At 57.1% G+C, this 15,149-nt stretch overlaps 1 protein-coding gene across 2 annotated transcripts; it reads right to left on the bottom strand.

The window, feature by feature from the left end:
- Positions 6,525-13,707, bottom strand: WFIKKN2 (WAP, follistatin/kazal, immunoglobulin, kunitz and netrin domain containing 2). 2 transcript variants are annotated; one of them, XM_013981059.2, is made up of 2 exons: positions 13,614-13,707; positions 6,525-9,429 (listed from the first exon to the last, which is right to left on the bottom strand). In XM_013981059.2, exon 2 carries the CDS (start codon positions 9,358-9,360, stop codon positions 7,909-7,911), a length of 1,452 nt encoding a protein of 483 aa, XP_013836513.2. In that variant the 5' UTR covers positions 9,361-9,429; positions 13,614-13,707; the 3' UTR covers positions 6,525-7,908. The 2 variants fall into 2 exon arrangements, with proteins under 2 accessions (XP_013836513.2, XP_005668980.2); XM_005668923.3 differs by lacking the exon at positions 13,614-13,707 and adding an exon at positions 12,531-13,566.

The raw sequence follows: 15,149 nt of genomic DNA, 5'->3' as shown, positions 1-15,149 counted from the left end.
TTATGGAAGAAGCACACCCGATTACAAAGAAGACACTATTTAAACTGTGCCATTTCCCTCCCCGCATACCTGGCCTGGCCCTGTAAGTGGTCCTTTGCTCAACGACCCCAAACGTATGCTAATATCAGCCTCAGCCAGCTCAGTTAGGAAAGGGAGATCTGCTGTGGACACATAGGGGGGACAAGGTTCTACGAATTCGTGGGTCATGGACTAGTTTTTTGTTTGTTTGTTTTGGCCATGCCCACGGCATACAGAAGTTCCTGACCCCAGGGATGGAAGCCACTCCACAGCAGTGACAACACTAGATCCTTAATGTTAGGCCACAAAGAAACTCTAAGTCATGGGCTAGGTTTTTAAATTTTTTTTTTTTATTTATTTTTTTTTTTTTTTTTGCCTTTTTAGGGCCATACCCTGGCATCTGGATGTTCCCAGGCTAGGGGTCGAATCAGAGCTGCAGCAGCTGACCTACGCCACAGCCACAGCAATGCCAGATCTGAGCTGCATCCAGGACCTACATCGTAGCTGATGGCAATGCCGGATCCTTAACCCAATGAGCAAGGTCAGGCACTGAGCCCACATCCTCATGGATATTAGTCGGGTTCTTAACCTGCTGAGCCACAACGGGAACTCCACTGCTATCTAGGTGCTCAGATTCTCCAAGAAGTAACTTGAATCACTTCATGTACCAAAAGGCTTTGGTCCTGGGTTTTACCAGTCCTTAGATAGCAAAAGAGTTAGGCTCATTTGAGTTGCTGCTCTGGCAGCATATTCCATGCAGGTCCCTAAATTGTCTTAAACAAAGTGAGGTAGCATTTAAAACAGCCGTGTTCCGAGTTCCCGGTCGTGGCGTGGAAACGAATCCAACTAGTAACCATGAGGCTGTGGGTTCGATCCTTGGCCGTGCTCAGTATGTTAAGGATCTGGCATTGCCATGAGCTGTGGTGTATGTAGGTCACAGACATGGCTTGGATCTGGTGTTGCTGTGGCTGTGGTGTAAGCCCGCCCCTGTAGCTCCGATGTGACCCCTAGCCTGGGAACCTCCATATGCCGCAGGTGCGACCCTAAAAAACATAAATAAAAACTAAAAAAATGAAACAGTCATGTTCACCCACTCAACACATTGACTGAGTATCTAGTAGGTTAGGAACTGGTGATGACACTTCTAAAGTTTAGGACCTTTCCAAGCGCTTGGAAATGACAACACACACACCCAAATAATCATACAGGGGAGAACGGGAAGGTAGGAAGAGAAAAGGGAGAGGTCGTGTCTGTCTGAGGGGTTCCAGACTGGGGAGGGGTTATCAAGTTACGAAGAATGCGTCACCTGGGGAAGCGTGGCCTCTCTCAAATTCCCAGTCCCAGGGGAGGAAAAACTTGGTACTGATTCTTTTTCTTTTTTCTTTTATTTTTTTTTTTTTGCCTTTTGTACGGCCGCTCCCGTGGCATATGGAGGTTCCCAGGCTAGGAGTCGAATCGGAGTTGTAGCCACCGGCCTACACCAGAGCCACAGCAACGCGGGATCTGAGCCACGTCTGCGACCCACACCACAGCTCACGGCAACGCCAGATCCTTAACCCACTGAGCAAGGCCAGGAATAGAACCCACAACCTCATGGTTCCTAGTCAGATTCATTAACCACTGCGCCACGACAGGAACTCCTGGTTCTTTTTCTTCATCTGACCCATCCACAGTGGGAGAACTTGTGCTAACTCTTGGGGCGGAAGGCAGAGGAAATCGGAACTAGAAGCCCATCCCTCCTAGGACAAGCTGCCTTTGACTCCGGCCTTTGTCATTTTTCCCATTGTGCCGAGTTTTGAACGGAACTATTGAGACAGAGAGGTGGTTTAGAATGTCTTCTTTTGTGAGACCCAGGGGTGAGATGGGCAGGGCAGGTAAGAAGCCCCAGGAAGAAGGCGTGGTGTTGGGGAGGGGAGGTTCAGGAGGGGCAGCCCAGCCCGAATGCCTATCCTAGCTCCTGGTTAATGCTTCTCTTCAAAGCCTCCTCAGGCTAGAAGCTCCCTCTAGGGGTCATCTCCTTTGTGTTCCTACCTTGAGAGACAAAACGTCTTTTTGTTTTTGCAATTATCAGGGTTCCTAGGAGGTAGTACCCCTCTGGAAGCTGGTGTTGTGGGATGTGGAATGGTGTCGCTGGGATTCACTGCTCTGACCGACACCTCCAGCTCAATCCCCCCCCACTGTCCCCATCGCCACATTCTACTCTTGGCCAAAGTACCTGGGCTTTTCGGCTTTTTTCTTTCTTTTTAGGGCCGCAGTCACAGCATATGAAAGTTCCCAGGCTAGGGGTCGAATTGGAGCTGCAGCTGCCAGCCTACACCACAGCCACAACAACACCAGATCCAAACCCACATCCTCATGGATACTAGTCAGGTTCTTAACTCACTGAGCCACAACGGGAACTCCCCAGTTTGGCTTTTTGGAAGCTTTATAACATCTTCCAGTTTGAGCATAAATCAAAGAAAGAGGGAGTTCCCGTCGTGGCTCAGCGGTTAACGAATCCTCCTAGGAACCATGAGGTTGTGGGTTCGATCCCTTGCCTTGCTCAGTGGGTTAAGGATCCGGCGTTGCCGAGAGCTGTGGTGTAGGTTGCAGACGCGGCTCGGATCTCGCGTTGCTGTAGCTCTGGCGTAGGCCGGCAGCTACAGCTCTGATTAGACCCCTAGCCTGGGAATCTCCATATGCCCTAGAAATAGCAAAAAGACAAAAAAAAAAAAAAAAAAGTCACCATCCATGGACAGAACTGGGTGTGTCCCTCACACCAGGACTGAAAATCCATGACGTGGACCCATTCTAGCAGCATCCTGCCGACTTGAAAAGGGCAGAAAACACCCAAGGACCCTGCCTCACCCCAACAGATGTGCCGGGAAGAGGTCCTGCCTCTGGAGAGTCCAGTCCAGGAAGCACTGGCGACAAGGCCTGCTCTCCCCTCCTCTGAGTGGGGCTGGGGGTGGCTGCAGACCTGGATGCCAGAAAGTTCCAAGTCCTGGGATAAGGTGGGGTGCGGACACAGAGACTCCAACCCAACCTGAAATAGAAGTGCTGAGGGGCTCAGGAGCCAGAAAGGCGGGACAGAGAGGGTGGTGGGCTGTCCACCTGCCTGCCCTGCCCACTCCCTCGGGGCAATGCCAGCTGGATGGTTCTTCTTCCTCCTGACACAGCTTGAGTGAGGCGTGTCACTTGACCTCAGGGCACATTCCGGAATGAGGCCACAGCCAAGAATAGGACCCAGGAACCCTGCCCTGCATCCTGCCCCTATTAATCACACACTCTCAGAGCAGGAGAGAGATGGCGACTGAGTCCGTGGGGTAGGGGGCAGTAGCCAATATTAGGCGGTGGATCTGGGGAAAAGGAAGGAAGGCCCCAGGAGCCCCTCCACAGCCACGTGTCGTCCAGGGTACCACATGCGTAGCCCTTGTTCCCAGGGATTCGTCCAGCGAGTCCCTCTGGAGCTCTGGGCCCACCGACCTCCTAAGCAGTGACTCTGGCTGGGGACACGTGCAAGTGCTGAGGGAGACAAAGCCTTGGAGAAGAGGGTTTGTGCCGCCCGAGGACCGTGGAAGCTCCCCAAGGAGCTGAGTCTTGAAGGATGAGTAGGCTCAGGAATCTAGGCCATGACTGCTTATGTGTGTGATAGAAATGGGCCATGCAAGAGCCTAAGCGTGCTGGGGAGGGGTGCGCGTGGCTGACGGGAGCCAGGCTCTCTTGGAGATATTTGGGGTCCCAGTAGGATTCCACACTGCCCAGAGCCCAGAGCCGTGGGGGGGACATGCTGGGAGAAATGGCATAGCAGGAGCATGGACAGCCTTGAAGTCAGATGACCAATGTTCACATCTTGGCTCTGGCACTTAGCGGTGGGTGGGGTGATCTTGGGCGAGTTTTCTGATCCCCTCTAGTCCCGGTTTTCCCACCCACAAGATAGCATTCTGTCTCCCACAGTGGTGATGGAGATGACAAGAGACGACCCCCAGTGCCTGTCCCGTCGCCAGTGCCCACTTGGTGTTGATGGTCCCGCAGGGGCAGTTGAATTCAGGGCATTCTCCTCGGCCTGAAAACATGGCCATGTGGCTGCGTGTTTATCCTCCCCCTTCCCTCATCAGCTTCCGCCCCTGGTCCCTGCTCTCTGGCCCCGCTGTCCAGGGGGTGACATCAGACTATGGAGCAGCTGGCCAGACAATGGAGCAGAGTGTCCTAGGAGGCTGGAGGTGTTGGGGGAGGCAGAGGGTGGAAAAAGCCAAGCTGTCCTGCCCCCAGAGGCCTCGGGGCTGGTGCGGAGACAGCAGGCACCAGAACAGGCCTCTGAAGTGACAGACAGAGCGATGGGCTGGAAGGGGAGGAGGATGCGGAGGGGGTCAGTAGATACCCACAGAGGAGGACGGAGGGTCCCGTGGAGACAGGAAAGTGGGTGTGTCTGACCATGACGTAAAGGAGGGCTCAATCCTCGACTCCCCCTCCTCCCTCGGGGGCCAAATCTCCCAGACTAGGTGGTATGCCCCCCCCACCCACCCCCCCGCCTCAGGTTACCTGGCAGCCAGGCCCTGGGAGTTCAGTTCATCCTGCACTGAACCCCTCCTGGAAGTCCGTTGCCGTGTAAGTCCTGAGTGACAGACTAGGTGTCAAAGATAGGATGCACATGCCATATAGCAGGTTCATAAGAATAATGGATGCTGGAGTTCCCGTCGTGGCGCAGTGGTTAACGAATCCAACGAGGAACCATGAGATTGCGGGTTCGATCCCTGGCCTTGCTCAGTGCGTTAACGATCCGGCATTGCCGTGAGCTGTGCTGTAGGTTGCAGACGTGGCTCGGATCCCACGTTGCTGTGTCTCTGGTGTAGGCTGGCAGCTACAGCTCTGATTTGACCCCTAGCCTGGGAATCTCCATATGCTGTGGGAATGGCCCAAGAAATGGCAAAAAGACCAAAAAAAAAAAGAATAATTGATGTATATCGCCCATCCCCAAGTACCTGTATTTTCCAAAGCCCAGATCAGCCTACGTGGGATGGTCAGTTTCAGATGTACTCTGAACAGCAGAAGACAATGTCTGAAGCTGTGAGGTCACCAAGCCTGTGAAATCCATGGCTTGGATGGAAGGGCAAGGGGAGGGCTTTAGGTCCTGGGGGGTGTTCTTACCCAGGGAGCTGCTGAGGGTACAGAGGGGGCCCAAGGGTAGCCCTCTGAGCTCCCCAGGTCTCTGTAAAGTGCTCCATCTTACAGATGAAAAAATTGAGGCTCAGAGAAGTGTGGATGTGTGTCAGAGCCCAGATTCAGCCCTAGATAGGTAGGCTTTCCTACCCTGCTGAGCTGGGGACCGAGGTTGATGGGGACCCGGAGTCTGCGGCTGTGTGTGGGCAGTGAGCTGATGAGAGGGAGCCCAGAGATCAGAGCCCTCAACTTCACACCTACACCAGGTAGCCACGCAGCTCAGCCCCACATCTGTGCAAATAGAAGTCAGGTAGCAGGTGCTGGCATGTGGACACTTGACCATGTAGACACTTGACCCCTCAGGCTCAAAGGCAATGTGCTACTTATAGGAGCACCTCTGCCTGGAAGCAGGTGCAGCAGAATGTCCCCAAGCCTTTGAGGGAGGGTGAGGAGCCCAGACAGCTCTCCCCAGTTCCTGGACCTGAACAGGGCGGGGCCTGCATTCTTTGTTAAGTTCTGTGCTCTTTCCCGGGATACTTGAGAAGCTCCCAGGCCTCTGGCCCCTCCTCTCTCAGGGAGCAGCTTGTCTTCTCCAACCTGGCCCCTCCTTATTGGAGGGAATTATCTCGAAGGAGAGGCTGGCCAGGCTGCGCCGGGCTGGGCCTGGATTCCTCCTCAGGGCTGTGGCCTGAGAAGACCCAGGAAAGGGGACAGGGGACAGGTGTTCCTCATGCTTAGCCAGCTCCCAGCCTGGGGGACAGACAAGCTGGGGGCACGTCCCAGCAGCAGGCTCCTGAACACATCTCTGGGGAGGGGAGCAGCCAGGAGACCCTGGCACTGAAGGCACTGTTGCCCCAGCCTGGGAACCAAGCTATGTGCTATGAGTACCCAGGGCTTCGGGACCAGGCCTCACACAGAGGTACCCTAGGGAGACACAGCCAGACAACCCTCCCCTGCAGGCTCCTGTCTCCTCCACCTTTGCACTCCTCAACTCCCCGCCAGCGGGGGTGGGGGCTGGGGGGTGGCCCGTCTGGAGTGTGTCCTGGCCAGTTGTGCTGCTCTGATGGGACAGGAGACTGAGATACATGTCAGAACACATGAGCCTCAGCTGGCACCACCCCGCCTCTGTGTTCTTGACTAAGTCTCCCAGCCTCTCTGGCCCGGCCTCTCCTGTGCCTAATCCACAGAGCTGTGCTGAGCACCACATCAAGGAGCCACGGAGCTGTGGGATGGGCTAAATGTCAGCATCACCCAAATATGGTTCCGTTGGCCAGTCTTCCCACTGCAAGGTCACCAAAGCAATTGATACTGTCCAGTCCTCCATTCTGCCCCCCACACACATTAGCCCAAAGGAATCACACAAGAAAGACTGTTGAGACTATGAGCTTTTAATTGGTATCTTCCCCCTACATTTGAGGAAGAAAAGAGAACTCCCACAATGACCTTCTCCAGCTTTGGAGGGGCATGGACAGAATGAAAGGCTAAGGAGGGAATGGGGGTAGACAAAGAGCTGACAGTGGGTTTCCCAAGTCCTTTATCAGGTGGTGGGGCGGCAGGACCTGCACAGGAACTCCAGAAACAGAAATCACCAACAGAGCTGCCACATCCCCTAAGGTTACCCCTCCCCCGGCCGCACCTAAAGCCTCCTTCCTGGTCCCTGCAGTTCCTGAATCTACCACCAGATGGGAGCCTCAAGCAACATTCCTTTTCCTTCCCAAGCCTGCCTGCCTCCCTTCTTCCCTCCTTCCTTATTCCTTCACCACCCCCCTTCCCTGCCTGCTTTTCCTCTTCCGTCGTTCCTCTTCCCACCAAAACAAATCTGGGGGCTCCTCTCTTCTTTATGTCCGAGGAAGCCAAGGGCAGCTGAACGCACACGGTCTGTTAAATAGGACTTTTTGGCAACTGGGAGAGCCAGCCAGCTTCTTTCTGCAGGAGCCCTGGGACCTGGACATTTGTGTTCCGTCACTATGAGCTGGGCAGTGACTTACATCTCTCCGGGGTCTGAGCACCTGGCGCCCAGTAAGTGTTGGATGGAACAGAACCAAATCCATCAATCAACCAATAAAGCAATCGATAAAGCCAAGGAGGAGAAACAAGAGAAACGTGTATTCTGCGGCCTGAGAGACTGCCTGCCGGGCCAGCTTGACCAAAGCACAGGCTGGCCACCCCCCAAAGGCACCTGCCCAGCAGCCTCCACTCAGGGGCCATTGTGCCCTGGCTTGGACCATGCCTCCCTGCTTTCTCCATCCCACAACCCTCACCATGAAGTGGTTCCTGCTCATAAAGCTCTGCCGGGGAGGGGGGTGCTGTGAGGAATTTGTCCCATCAGTTCCTGGGCCCTCCTTTTTATCCCCACCTACCCCTTTTGCAAACCAGTTCATCCAACTATTTCTGTGACCACCATGCAGCCGCCATCTTTAGCATCCTGGCTGGGAGCCTGGCTGGGGACAGGGCAGCTGGGAGATGGCCAGCAGAGAGAGACGCTAACAAGGCCAGAGCAGACCGGTCTCAGGAATAACCTGCAGGTGTCTGTTGACCTCTGCTTTGTCCCCCTCCGCTAAAAAAGACACAGACCCCTCTTTATTGAACCAAAGAGTAAGGATCTCAGACCAATGCATTCATGGATCTTCCCCTACTGGCCTAAGACCTAAGACCGTCTAATCTGACCTTGCCCAGTTTGTGGACTGAGGAACTCCGGGGGTGGGAAAATGGACGAGGGTTGGGGAGGGGGGCCGGGAGGGGCGGAGGGCTTCACTGCAAGCCCGGGAACTCCTTGAGGACGTCGCAGGTTTTCTTGTGCATGACCTCACGCAGCTTCCGAACCCGCCGGGTGCTCGACGCTCCCACGAAGCTGTCGGGCCGCAGCATGGCCATGCCGCCATCCACCTCGCCCATGATGATGAGTGGCGTCTCACCCACGGTCACATTGGGGCAGGGGCAGGTCCAGTCCACGTGGAGCAGAGTGACCTCCAGCGGCTCCCGGCCCAGGAACCTGAGGCCCATCTTCTCATCCTTCAGGACCTCGTCCACGGTCACCAGGGCGCGACCCGAGTCAGGCTCCTCCGTCAGCTCGGAGACTCGGCCCAAGATGACGAAGTCACTCCGACAGAAGCTGGTAACGAGCTTCTGCCTTGGCTTGCAGGCCCGGCAGCGCTGGTTCCCCCGGGGGAAGGGGCAGGACTCCTCGCAGGCCTCGCGACTCTCAAAGTTGTTGCCGTTGCCCTCGCAGCCGCCGTAGACAAAGGATTGGCACTGGCCCGTCTGGCTGTTGTAGGCCCAGCGGGGCGCGTAGGCCTTGCAGGGCCCCTGCAGGGCGGGCAGGCTGCACACAGCCAGCGGCCCGCGCATGCAGGCCAGCATGCAGGCCTCGTAGGTCTCAAAGTGGTTGCGGTTGCGGTGGCAGTGGCCGAAGGTGAAGGTCAGGCAGTTGTTGGCCTGGGCGTCGAAGTGCCAGCGGGTCTGCTCCTCGCCGCAGTCCTCGCTGTCGGGGGGCTTCAGGCACTCGGCTGCGGGGAAGGCCGTGCCGTTGAGGCTGCTCTCCGCGGTGGCCGAAGGCTGCCCGCCCCTGACCACTGACAGCGGGAAGTCAGCACGCAGGACACCGGCGGCGTTTCGGGCGGTGCAGGTGTAGATGCCAGCATCCTGGGGCTGGGCGTTATAGATGACCAGCTGGGCGATGTTGGTGACCACCACGTTGCCACGCACGTGGTTGGGCCCCATGACCACGTTCTCCCGATCCTCCAGCTGCTTCTCCCAAGTGATCTCTGGCCGGGGCCGGCCCACCACGTCGCAGAGGAAGCTCACAGTCTCGCCCACGGTGACCGACTGGTGTGCGGGGTGGTTGAGCAGCGCCGGGGCCGCCGTGTCCAGGCCAGGGGTCTCCGGGGAGGCCGTGGTGGGGTGCACAGTGGTCTCGGGGGGCGGGGGGCTGGTGTTGGGCCAGGTGAAGTGATAGCGGCAGGTGACGACGGCCAGGGTGATGCCTTTGGAGCAGGCCTCGGCGTCCATGTAGCAGCGGTTATAGTAGGTGAGGCCGTCGGAGGCGCAGGTAAAGCTGGGCTCCTTCTCGCAGCGGTCTCTGCACTTGCACACGGGCTGGCCATCCCAGATGTCACACTCGGAGCCCTGCTGCAGACACATGAAGTGGTCGCACGTGGCCTCCTTGGGCATGCCCACAGGGCCCTTCTTCCCCTTCACGTCCATGTAGCGGGCTGCCACACAGCTCTTGGTCCCGCACACGTTGGGACAGCACTTCTCATAGGTCTCACACTCCTGGGGAGAGTCGGAGAGAGAGGCCTGAGCGAGGAGGAGAAGGAGGAGGAGAGCGAACAGGCTTCGCCACCCTCCCCCAGGGCCTCTGGGGAAGGGAACTCATCTAGGCTCCCATCCTAGGAGAAGCACAGGCTATTATTATTATTATTATTATTATAGCAATGACTGGCGTTCCCGTTGTGGCGCCTCGGAAACAAATCCGACTGGTATCCATGAGGATGTGGGTTCGATCCCTGGCCTTGCTCACTGGGTGGGGGATCTGGCATTGCCGCGAGCTGTGGTGTAGGTTGCAGATGCGGTTCAGATCCCAGGTTGCTGTGGCTGTGGCGTAGTCCAGCAGCTACAGCTCCTATTTGACCCCTAGCCTGGGAACGTCCATATGCCTTGTGAGCGGCCCTAAAAAGAAAATTTTTTTTAAATGATAAGGATAATAATAATGATGATAACAGCTATGAGTACCTAGTACCTAGTTTGCCAGCCCCCATCTAAGAACATTTACATTTGTGTTCCCATTGTGGCGCAGTGGTTAACAAATCCGACTAGGAACCATGGGGTTGCAGGTTCGATCCCTGGCCTCGCTCAGTGGGTTAAGGATCCGGCATTGCCGTAAGCAGTGGTGTAGGTCGCAGACGCAGCTTGGATCCCGCGTTGCTGTGGCTCTGGCGTAGGCCGGTGGCTACAGCTCTGATTCGACCCCTAGCCTGGGAACCTCCATATGCCATGGGAGCAGCCCTAGAAAAGGCAAAAAGACAAAAAAAAAAAAAAAAAAAAAAAAAAAGGTTAACATCTATCAACTTATCTAATGCTCACGGCGTGCACAACCATCATCCTCACTTCACAGGCGATGATAACTGAAGCACAGAGAGATTAGGTAACTTGCCCAAAGTCACACAGCAATGGTGTGCAAAGAGGCAGGCCACATCCTGTAAGTGGGAAAGTCTTCCTACTACCACGAGGTGAGATGCGAAGGCAGAGCCTAAGAGACCCGATGGTCATGTCCACAGAGCTGGGAGGTGGTGGGAAAGGGCTTCGAGCTCCAGGTGGATGGGATTCTGGAAAGAGGGTTTTACGTCTACATCGTATTGTTACCACGTGAGGTCTAGGCTGAAACAAATGAGCCTGCTTTTTGGTCTTTCCCACGGGGGACACCCTAGCCAAAGTGTCACCCACACGCCAAGCAGAAAAGTCGGACCACTGGGACCACTGTTCGAGGCCGTCCACCTACACATCAGGAGCGGCAGCTCGGAGGGCCCAGGTTCATCCAGAGTCTGGAGGAACGCCAGGCCTCGTCACTGTGGCCAGCCCAACGTGTGGGACATGGCATGGGGCAATCGACAGGGGAGAAGTTCCCCTTGTGTGGCACAGGTCAGCGAGGCCGTCAGCAAGAACTCGCCCGGCTCTAATTCCCTCTGATTCTCTGTGGAGCCGCGTAAGGCATTAGTTTAATTCCTGCAAATTAGTAACATGCTCTGGGGCCGACACAAACAAGGATTTCACGTGGTGTTTTTGCTGGGGCGCGGGCAGTGCCCCTAATCCCGAGCCCTGGTTGTGGCTCCGGGAGCTGCTCCCACCAGGGCTGGCCTCGTGCGGCTCCGACTTTCCCGGACATTCCACATCAGCTAAGGCTGCGTGGAGCCCGCCTGCTTGACTTGTTTACTGTTCTCCCCTCTCGGCTCAGAATGGAGACTTTGTTTTGCAGCCCTTGCTTGGCATAGGTTTCTGGGCCACATGGGGACCCTCTGGGCCAGGGATGGACCCATCTCAGAGCTGGGGTCTGAGGGAGAGAGGCCCGGGGTGGGTAGGGGCAACAGGATCCTCCAATTCCTTAAGGACTCTGGCGGGGGAGCACCCTCAGGACTCAGAAGTCCACGAAAGGCTGGGTCCTTGGGCACCCGGAAGGGTATTTCTGGGCACAGGAAATCCGGAGGGAATCTTTTGCAGTTTTTGCCGAAGGGCTCAGAACATACCCATAGGCTGTCTAAACCCCAGCCCACGGAGGCGCTTTCTCCCCAAGACACGCAAAATCAGCCAGAGTCTCGCTGTCCCAAGCCGCACCTGATTTATGAGACCTGCCCGTGCCAGGGAAACAGGCTCCCCAGCCAGTGTAGCCAGGTAACAGCATGACCTCAGCCAGATGGGAAGGCTCTGCCACCCTCCCCAGTCCTTATCGCCCTTCCCTGCGGTGCCCCATTGCTCCCTGCCAGTGAGAAGCCTGAGGACTGTCCCCTGGGCACTCAGTGTGAGGGAGAGGCCACTCTCTCCAGGGGAAGCCCTCATCCCGTAGGACGCATGCGTTTGGCAGAGGGAACACTGGGGTCTCTCACGTTCCCTGGTGATGCCCAGTACAGCCAGAGCCCCCAGAGCTGCCAGACTGACAGGAAGTACTTCTGCCCAGGCAGGTGCCAGGTAACCCAGGGGAAGTGGCGGGAACAGCCCCTGGGCTCAGGAGCTGGGAGAGCTTGGCTTCAGAACCAGTGCTGCCCTGAGCACTGTAAGAACTCTGATGAGAGCAGAAGGGAGGACAGAGGACTCTGGCAGGTGGAAATTTAGGCCACTTCCCTCCCAGGGACACCCAGAGAGTCTATTTGGATCCACTCATGCCCACCATTCCCATCAGCCTGGTCTGATCTCAGGGTCAGGGTCTGAACCCCCGGGGAGGTGGCCTGGCATCGGATGACGCCCAAGCTTTGTGGCCAGACAGATACGGGGTCCAGGCACCCCACCCCACCTCCCCCCCTCTCCCCCAGCCATGGAGCCTTGTGCTGCTCACTGCAGCCTCCTGAGTTCCACTCTTACCTGTCGACGGGCAGATGGGTCGTAGCAGTCTGTCTGATGTGCCTGGCACAGAGCTAGCTCAGAGCAGCTCTCAGCAGACCTGAGACCAGGAATCCGAGGATTCTCAGTCACTGAAAAACTCAGACACCACTCCCACCTCATCTTCCGGGCCCCTTCGAAGTTTGACGGGCATCACACCCTATTTATCTCCATGGCCTGGGACCCCGGTTGCTGCACAGACCCGAGTCAACCCCAGCACCCAGCGTTCACTCTCACTCACAAACAAGCCCACTCGGCCCATCTCAGGCTTCCAGATTCGCACTCACCTGGTCTGTCTCACACTCCCGCTTGCAGGTGCTCTGGGCGTCCACCCAGAGGTTGGGGTTCATGTCGTTGGGGCAGATGCCAGCATGAGAATACCGGATGGGTGGCAGTGCCAGGCCTCTCGGGGGTACCCCAAGCAGCAGCAGCAGCAGTGCTGCCACCTGCCCCCAGCAGTGCTGCCACCTGCCCCCAGCGGGGGACTGGCGGCGCCCCGGGGCCCACATGGTGCGGTCTGAGGCAGCCAGAGACCTCCCCTGAGACGAGGCCAGGGCGGGGGGGGCCCCCAGGGCCTTCTGCTCCTCGGGGGCTGCAGACACCTGCCCTGCCCACCCCAGCAGGCCTCCTCGCTGCTGCTGGGGCTGCGGCTGCCTCCACCCAGCCAGCGGAGCCCTCCAGGCTGTGCGGCCTCAGATAAAGGGAGCTCCCTCTCCGGGGGGTGCAGGAAGAGGAGCCGCACAGGGGCCCGAGCCTGGATTTATGTCCTGGGCGCGCCACCCGAGTGGGAGCGAGCTAACCTGACGCCTGTCACAGGCAGGCTGCTGGCTTCTCTGTCCTGTGGCTAATCACAGACTTGTTGCAGAAGAGGAAAAAAAAAGCTGGAAGCAGTTTAGGCGGCGTATCTGGCACGGTGGGACACCTGCTTGTTTTTGACTCCAGGAGGCCTTTAACCCCTTCGGGGGCCAGAAATGGCATGTGCTTTGGGGGGGAGCTGGCTCCGGGACACGCAAGCTCACTGTACGCAGAGGCTTGCTTCCCTTCCCCCCACCTCTCGCGGGCCCCCTCCTCCCCTTGGCCACCTCCGAAGAACACACACTCGCTTGTTACAAGGAGGGACCTGCCGCCGCAGGGTTAGCATCGCCGGCCTGATAGTACATCTGAGAGCAACTGACGTGGAAAAACAACAAGTTCACGGCCATTCCAGGGCGGGCCTGAGCAGCCTGTGCTGTGTAAGCCGACTCCCGCCCCGGCACCAGGTCCCTGGGTGGGGGGCGCGCGGACAGCTCCCTATCTCTCTGTCCCGGCCCGTTTGCGGCTCAAGTTCCAACTTCGATGAATTTTCCCCAAATCATTCCAGAGACACATACCAGATATGCTCCGGCTCCCCCGGCTCCGGGACGTATCACATTCCCGCTCCTCGACTGACACACTTGCAGCTCCAAGAGAATCTACGTGGTCACAGTGGCTCCGGACGGCACTGGGCAGCCGAGCCGCCTCGCTAGTGACCACGAAGGCTGCGCTCAGGGAGTGCCGGTCAGCTCTCAGGGCCCCCACTCTACGGAGAAGAAAGTCACCTCTTGGGAGCAGCGGGAGGACTATGCATTGCTGATATTTCCTGGGGTTGTAACATGTGCCAGGCTGTGTGCATCGTCTCAGTTCATCCTCACGACAAATGCTACCTTCATTTTAGATTTGAGGAAAAGACACACAGAGAGGCTAAGCCACTTGCCCCATGTCACACAGCTACACAACCCTACGATTAATGCAGGCACCCCAGCTAGCGGGGCCTTTGCAAAGCACCCCTCCCCAGCCAGCTATCAAAACTGCCATCAAGGCGCAGCCCCAGCTCTGGCCTTTACAGGCCGGATACAAAATTTGGGCAACATCAAGGGCTATATTTGTCAAGGAGCCAGGTGAAGAGCCAGAAGCTGCCGGGGGGGTGGGGGCGATTTCTCTCCCATGTGGCAGGAAATGGCTCATATCCAAAGTGCCAAGAAAAGTGAGTGGGATGTGGCTTTGTGTTGGTCACTCCATCCCCAGGGGTTGAGGGGTGGTGGGGAGACAGCTCCCTGGAAGAGAGAGGTACCTTTTCAAGGCCAGACGGCAAAGGGCTGGGGGAGCTGCTGTCGTCCAGGAACATAAAATCATTTCACAGACAGGGACACTGAGTGCTGAGCCCAGGCCCACTCTCCGCTTGGGGCTAGACTTCAGCCTCCGGTTGGCCTGTGAAAGGGCAGCGCCCCTCTCTCCAGCCTGCAGCCTTGGCCTCTTCCTCGCAGGCGGTGTGTTGCCTCCTTCCCGCCTGAGCCAATTCCTTCCTGTCGTGTGGGTCCTTCTGCAAGATCTGTCTTTTCTGCTTCTGTCAAAGAGCTAATGAAGGGTGTCAGATCCTAATCCCCTAAATTATTGGAATAAACTTCCCTCCGAGGCCGATCCCAGTAATGAAGCCAGACAGCGGGCGACGCCGGCTGCTTTGAATTCCCTGTAATTTCATAAACCCATGTTCCAGCTGCTCAGAGCCGGGCCTCTGCACAGTGCTAGATGAACGCGGGGTGTGCAGCCTCCTTTGATAGCATAAAGGGAAATGGACAGTGACACATTTCTGAGCAGCACTTAGAAAAATTGTCACAGCCCCATGGCTGGAGGACAAGTATCCGGGGAGAGGAGGTTGATTTCTGGGGAGTCGCTTGGGACCCCTGAGGGGGGAGCGGGGAGGGGCACAGAGCAGGGGGAGGGGTGGTGGGAAAAGCAGAGATGCTCGTCCATCCCGCCCCCTGCTCCTCCGCCCGCTCTGTCCTGTGGAGAGGGAGCCGTGGGCCTCTCCCTGGCCGGGCCCCACTCCTGGCCATTCTGCTGAGAACTCTCAAAACAGCACTGGGGAAGAAGGGGCCCTACAACGCTCT

The sequence above is a fragment of the Sus scrofa genome, chromosome 12 (assembly GCF_000003025.6).
Source record: "Sus scrofa isolate TJ Tabasco breed Duroc chromosome 12, Sscrofa11.1, whole genome shotgun sequence".
Classification (NCBI taxonomy): Eukaryota; Metazoa; Chordata; class Mammalia; order Artiodactyla; family Suidae; genus Sus; species Sus scrofa.
Note: the sequence above shows the minus strand (reverse complement) of the source record. Positions and strands in the feature narration are given on the sequence as shown.

What these genes read in the sequence shown, in the direction of transcription:
- WFIKKN2 (XM_005668923.3), bottom strand. Translation starts at nt 12,752, where the DNA reads ATGTGGGCCCCGGGGCGCCGCCAGTCCCCCGCTGGGGGCAGGTGGCAG. An exon ending in GGGAGTGTGAGACAGACCAG is followed by an intron (nt 9,430 to 12,530) that starts GTGAGTGCGAAT and finishes GACTCTCCCCAG; the next exon opens with GAGTGTGAGACCTATGAGAA.